Genomic DNA, 6,449 nt, shown 5'->3' with positions numbered 1-6,449 from the left:
ATAATGTGACCAGGCCACGTTAAAGACTCACTAAAGGACATGAAAAGGTAGGGACAGGAATGTTTTTAAAGCATCTTTCTGCTATTGGGAACTACTCCCTTGGTGCACTCTGCCTTCTAGAATGTTTTATTACAGCGACAGTGCCTGAGACTCCCAGCATGCCTGCCGAACTAAATCCTTTTAAGTTTTGCTGATGAAGACTAACTTCTGATTAATCCAAGAGTTAAGATAAATATTTTTAAGAACTTCTAGATATGGGCCATTCCAAGACACTAAGACCTACACAAAGCCTCTTGCTTACAAAACAGCCAAAGTGGGAGTGATTGTTTATACTAATTACATTTTTACTTCATAGCAACTCACTTGGGAATTTGTTGAAACAGAATTTGATTACAAATTTTGATTAATGCATTTTCCAGGAAACATCTAGTTCAAAATTTGAAGTCACCTGTGTCTAGATTCAGGACATTAATGGAAAGAAATTAAATGAGTGTGCATGACCAGTCAAAGCAAATGACCAACATCACCATAACAGTACAGGCCAATAAATGAAGAAATCCAGAGACAGTTTTGTTAATTAATATATTTCTGCATTATAGTTAACATATGTACTTTCTTCGTATCACCTTATTTTCCGTTATGTATTGATATTTTGTTATATTCAGACATGAGTACATTTCAACAGTCTTTTGCAATAAATATCATAAAATAATAGAGATTCGCATAATAAATATTCTTTACAATAAAAAAGTTTAACAGACTTTTGTCTTAAAAATAGTCAGAATTCAACTTTGTGATTTATACATAAAATATACAAAAAGCACCACAATTTGTGGCTAAGGCAATGAGAACACAGAAGAGATTAGACTTACTCAGCTGTTAACTAACCAAGGCAAAGGGACCATTCAGGAGCCAAGATCACGTCAGGCAGCATACCTCTCTGACACCTGCAGACTGATGAGCTATAAATATCACCTTCAGTAACCCAGGTGCCCTCAACGACAAGAGAGATTTGGTGAAAGGTGTGGGATGTGGAAGGAAGGCAGCTGAGACCTTCACGAATAAGAAAGCTAGAATAAAGATCAGCAAGAGACAACCAATATATCTCCAATGTGAAGAGTGAATCTAACATTCCATACCAAAAAAACCCCAAACAAAACCATGGCATCACTACAATAAGACAATGCCAAAACTGAGGGGAGGGAACTCTGAGGGGCAAGAAGGCAGTGGTTAAAGGAAAACTTTTATGTTATAACAAAAATATATCCCCCATGCTACTTAAGGGTCCAATGCTAGTAAGACGGCACTAACTGGAGAGAGACTGAATACATAGCTTATTTAAGCAATTAAAGGGTTGCTTTTTTAAACACCAATTTCCCTGCTCCCAGAATAACCCCATCAAAAACAGCTGTCAATCACTGTCCCCTAGGGGTGTGTGTGTGGGGGGGGGACGGTTGTTGTGTGGGCAACTTTGGAAAGTTGCTTGCAGACTAAAAAGGCTACAAAAACCCCAAGCCAGTGGCTCCCAACACCCTCTTGGTGGGTGGCAGAGGCTCTCGTCCTGAGCGGGACCCAGTCCATTCTCATTGATTGTCCACCAGAGGGTACCATCCACAAGTCAAGCCTTGGGAACAGAAGGAGAGAAGGCAGGCAATGGGAAAGTCGTAAAGAAAATAAAATCAGTATCAAATAGCATCTTTTCCAACAGCCACAGCTCGAAAGTTAGGAGTTCAAGAGGTCCAACCCACCTCCCAAATCATGAAGGCTTCCCCTGAGCCCGGGAGGGGCAGCTCTCCAGCTTACAGTAGACAGTGTTGGAGTTCTTACATCTGCACCCTGGGCGGTGGGTCCAGTCATAGCACCCCCTGCAGAGCTTCAGGCACCCCTTGGCAGGAGGGTAACAGAGTAAGCAAGGTAGAAACAGAGACATGGCTCCCATGCACAGGTACCGAGAGCAGCAGTGTGACTGGGAGCAGGAGCAAGGGCTATCCGAGTACGAGTCGCCCTCATCGTCGTTGGAGCAGTGGTAGAAGATGCCCTTGACCAAGCACATGCAGGTCCCGTACTCCACCATGCTCTCTGCCGAGCAGAGGCACTGCCGGTCACAGGCCAAGCAGGACGGCAGGGTCCTGGGGGCCGTGCACTCGCCACACTTGCACTTCCCACACTGCTCACAGATGAACTTGTGCTGGGTCAGGTCCTCTTTCAAAGAGCCCTTCAAGTCATCCACCGTCAGCTGCTTGGGCTGGGTCCGGATGGCCCTTTCAGACCGATGAGCAGGGATAGGTCTGGCGGGCGGTGACCTTCCCAGCAGCCCCTGCTCAGATGATGCGCTGCTATTGCTCCCAGAACTGGCCGCGCTCCCAGTGCTGGTCGATCTGCTCAGAACAGGGCCTCGGGCGTGATGTGAGAGTCCCGCGTGTCCCAGGTGGCTCGCAGGTCTATGCTCGTAGTTGTTATTCACATTAATTGGTATAATTTCATGAGTCCTCTCATGCTTTTCTTGTCTCGGGGCTGTTCGAGGAGCAGGTCTTTTCACTACTGACGGCCCTTCCGTGTATTCATTGCTGCCTCTGATGGCCTTGATCTGGTCTAGGGACAAAATAGCAGCAGGTGGGATCTCTCTGTCATAGTCGAGCCGCTGCCGGCTGTCCAGGGCGGGCGGCTGGGTCACGACCAATGAACTGCCACTGCCATGCTGGTTTGGGGGATCCATGTGTAGTGATCTCGAATTCTGGCAATCAGTGGAAACCTGGCATGCATCTGAAATCCTAAAAGGAAATCGAACATGAAAAAGACAGAGAGAAAATAAATGACAGGAAGTATTTTGGGAGGGGGTGCGGGGGGAGAAACTCTGTCAAGTCACAAATTGCCTAAAGCACCTGGTAATGATCACCTTCATCAGTGGATTACAATGATGCTGGGGTTCTGGCCAGAGTCCAATCCAAGAGAGGCCGAGGACCACATCATGGAAGAAGAATGCGAGCAAGAGACCCCGTGCCATAAAAATTAGGCTATTCAACTTGTAAAAAGCAGAATCAAGAAGTAATGCCTTCCTGTTGGTGAAACTAACAAATAACGAAAATACGCCCTTGTAGGGAATACTGAGCATGAGCACTGGAATAGAGAGCTCAGCATCAGTTCATCTCCATAAAGGAAAATTCCACTTAAAAACGGCTTTGGTGCTGCTGCTTTTGTGCCATTTGTTTGCTGTTAGAAGCATTTGATTCATGATGAAGAAACTAGTCAAGGTATATACTTCATTCATTAAAAAAGAGATCCCAAACTAAAATGGAGTCTCAAAATAAGAAGTCATTTTCTGTAGCAACCAGGATTTTCAAGCTAGCTCGTGGAAGAGACGCAAAATGAATACAGACGAGTATAGCAGTTCTTGCGTGTTTATAGTGTGTGTGTGAACACACACACACGCCTCAATGTACAGTTCCATTCATGTTGGAGTATTCACATTTGAAATCATGAAAAGACTTTTTAAAGTTTAAATAAGGGCTCACTCACATAACAAGATAACTTTTCGTGCACAAACAAATGTCAGGCCTTTAAAGCAGTACGAGGAAATCCTGGCCATTTCAATTATCTGTATTTCCTCTAATTTAAAAATCTGCATTGACATGACAGCCTGATTTTCAAAAGCACTGCCAACTCCAAATTAACGTGCTGCTTGCAATAAAATAAGTACGGCAATACCCTGATAAAAATGAGCAGTTGCGTTTCCTTACCAACAGTAAATGACTTCTCACTTATTATGCATTCCTTATAAAACAAACGACCAAACATAAAAACGTTTCCGTTTTCAATTAGTGGTAAACTAGAATATTTCTCACACAAATTCCTTCCGGAGTCTACAGATTCCACTCAATTCAAGAATGAAAAGAAAAATGCCCTTTCTCCACTGCCACTTTGAGCCCCCCCAAAAATAATAATAATAAAATAAAAATACAACCACCACCAGCTTAAGGAATAAAGCAAAAAGAAGTCCATTTCACCTAATAACTAGAGTGAATATCTTGTATGTTCATTTCCGGGGGTCCCTTCCCTCCTCCCAAGATTCTGCTTGATTCGTCCTCTCTGTCCATGGGGACCAACACGCGCACAACCTGCCGGGTTCAATCCCGGAGCCCTAAAGGCTGAGAAAAACCAGCCTGTCGCCACCGCACATCACTCCTCACTTGGTAACCCAGGACTTGGACAGCAGAGTGTGTCAGAGAACAGGAAGGAAACACGATGGAGAAGGATGTGAAGAGTGTACAAACCCCAGGCACGCTGTGGTCACCAAGTCCCCGCTGGCTGGGAAGGCCAGCAGAAGGTGAGCGAGCCACCTCTGGCCTGAAGCAAGGCCCCCTGGGCAGCAGGTACAATCCTCCCTGCCCCCCCCCCCCCCCCCACCCCCCCCCACACACACACCACCACCACCACCCCTACAACATGCTCACTGGCTCTGGGCAAGCGGTCGCCCCGCGAAAACACGACCCAAGCCGATACCTTCTCGGACAAGTCGCTCATACACTGAGGACCGCCATGGGTTCTCCAAAACCGGTTTGCGTCCCCACCGCGGGGGCGCACCGATCCCGAGCGGGCCCGCGGCACGGCCGGTCCGCCGCGCGCGTCTGCACCTGGGCGCACAGCGGCCTCCGGGGCCGGGGACGGAGGCGCGGGGCCGGGGCGCAGCGCGGCGCCGCCACAGCGCCCGGCCGGCGGGGGAGCGCGCCCTCTGCGCTCCGAGCCCGGAGCGCTGAATAAATAGTTGACGGAGAGGAAGGAAAAGGAAAAAGTTATGAATGAAAACAAGCTCTCTCCCCCGCTCCAGCGGGCGGGGGGGTGGGGGGGCGGAGGCGGAGGTGTCCATGACTCGGAGGGCGGACTGCCCTTTAAAGGGGCCGCGCCGTCCCCGCCGCTCCGCGGCTGGCAAACGGGCAAAACGTGGGGCTGGGGGACGCAGGCTGGTTCTGTCTGGGGGGGGATCCGAATTCCGGGTCTGCTCACCGCACGCGCGCGCGCGCACACAAATACACACGCGCGCACATGCGCGTGCACGAGCGCGCTCACGGCCCTGCCCGGTGCCCCGTCGCACGGGGACCCCGCCACAGAAAGCCCGACGCCCGCACAAACCCAAAAGCTCCGAGCCCTCCGGGAAGTAACCCCATAAGACTCCTCGAATCCACCTCTCACGTGAGGGTTCCCCCAAAAGGACACCCGGGCCATGGCGCCGCCGCTTCAGGACACGGGACGGAGACCCTGCCTGGTTGTCCTCCGCCCACCCGGCCCCTGGCCCGCGCCCGCACCTGCCGCCCGCCCGCCCCACACTCACCTAGGCCGCGGCGGGGGCGGGGGGCCCAGGTCCCGGTGCGGGCGGCGGGCAGGCGCCGCATCAAGCGCGGCGCGGCGGGCGAGGGGGCATGGCCCGCGCCGCCGCCGGGCAGGAGCGCTCCCCGCGGCCCCCTTCCGGCCGCGGAGCTCACGGCTCCGGCTCAGCCCGCTCACAGCTCGCCTTGGCCTCGCGGCTCAGTAGCATCCGCCTCTGGGCTCTTCTCCGGCGGCCCGTCCAAGAGCCGGAGCGCAGTCCCCCTAGGAGGCTCCGCACCCTCGGGCAGCAGGGGAGCGGCGGCGAGGTCGGTGCGCGCCGCGCGCGGAACGGAGGGCTTCTCGGTGCCGATCGCTGCTCGCGCGACAGGCGGCCGTGGACGGGCAAGCTCCGCGTCCCGGACTTTCGAGTCTCCGCGGCCCGGGTCGAGTCTCGAACCGGCGTCTGCGATGGGGCCCGGGAGCGCACGCCCGAGAGGCCGAGGCCGCCGCTCCCCGGGGGTGAGGGTGGGGGTGGGCCTTTTTACCCGCTCTTTTCGAGGGGCGGCGAAGGGAACGAGGTTGGGGGGCTCTCTTGGGGGAAGAGGCGGGGCGTCGTCCGGCCCGCGCAGGTCCAGGCACCGTCCCGATCCGCACTCTGCGCAAGTGGGGCGCCGCGTCCCGGGCGCCGCGGTCTTGGCAGGTCAGCCTCCGGGGCCAGCGGTCACTCCCAGTCCTCCGAACCTCCCGGTCATCAGCCGAGGAGCCTGCACCCGAGGGTTGGAGATAAAAACACATTAATTTCCCGGTTTCCAGGCGCTCGGACGCGGGGCGGGCCGCCCGCCGCCCGCTGCCATGTGCTGGCTGTTGCTGCTCCCGGTGATTGACAGGCCGGCGCACAGTCGGCGTGTCAGCAGAGAACCACAGTAACATGCAATCTTGCACGTTTTTGCCGAAGTGCTTTTGCCCCTTCGGAATGCCCGAGAGTTCAAACAGCGTTCAAACAACGCCTCTGCGCATTGGAAATCAATACACAGAGACGGGAAATTCAGGTTTTAAACAATTGCTTCTCCGACAATGCCTAAACAAACAGCGTTTGGTCCACACGCCGACAGCCAGCCCCTCTTCCGCACAGACCGCCCAGTTTGCCA

At 53.0% G+C, this 6,449-nt stretch overlaps 1 protein-coding gene across 6 annotated transcripts; it reads right to left on the bottom strand.

The window, feature by feature from the left end:
• Window positions 1-565: 565 nt before the first annotated feature.
• Window positions 566-5,459, bottom strand: SPRY1 (sprouty RTK signaling antagonist 1). 6 transcript variants are annotated; one of them, XM_036313261.1, is made up of 3 exons: window positions 5,327-5,400; window positions 4,501-4,750; window positions 568-2,771 (listed from the first exon to the last, which is right to left on the bottom strand). In XM_036313261.1, exon 3 carries the CDS (start codon window positions 2,714-2,716, stop codon window positions 1,757-1,759), a length of 960 nt encoding a protein of 319 aa, XP_036169154.1. In that variant the 5' UTR covers window positions 2,717-2,771; window positions 4,501-4,750; window positions 5,327-5,400; the 3' UTR covers window positions 568-1,756. The 6 variants fall into 6 exon arrangements, with proteins under 6 accessions (XP_036169158.1, XP_036169154.1, XP_036169155.1 ...); XM_036313265.1 differs by lacking the exons at window positions 4,501-4,750; window positions 5,327-5,400 and adding an exon at window positions 4,272-4,292 and having other exon boundaries at window positions 566-2,771; XM_036313262.1 differs by lacking the exon at window positions 4,501-4,750 and having other exon boundaries at window positions 5,327-5,459.
• Between the last annotated feature and the right edge of the window lie 990 nt (window positions 5,460-6,449).

Source organism: Myotis myotis, unplaced genomic scaffold, assembly GCF_014108235.1.
Source record: "Myotis myotis isolate mMyoMyo1 unplaced genomic scaffold, mMyoMyo1.p scaffold_m19_p_6, whole genome shotgun sequence".
NCBI lineage: Eukaryota > Metazoa > Chordata > Mammalia > Chiroptera > Vespertilionidae > Myotis > Myotis myotis.
Note: the sequence above shows the minus strand (reverse complement) of the source record. Positions and strands in the feature narration are given on the sequence as shown.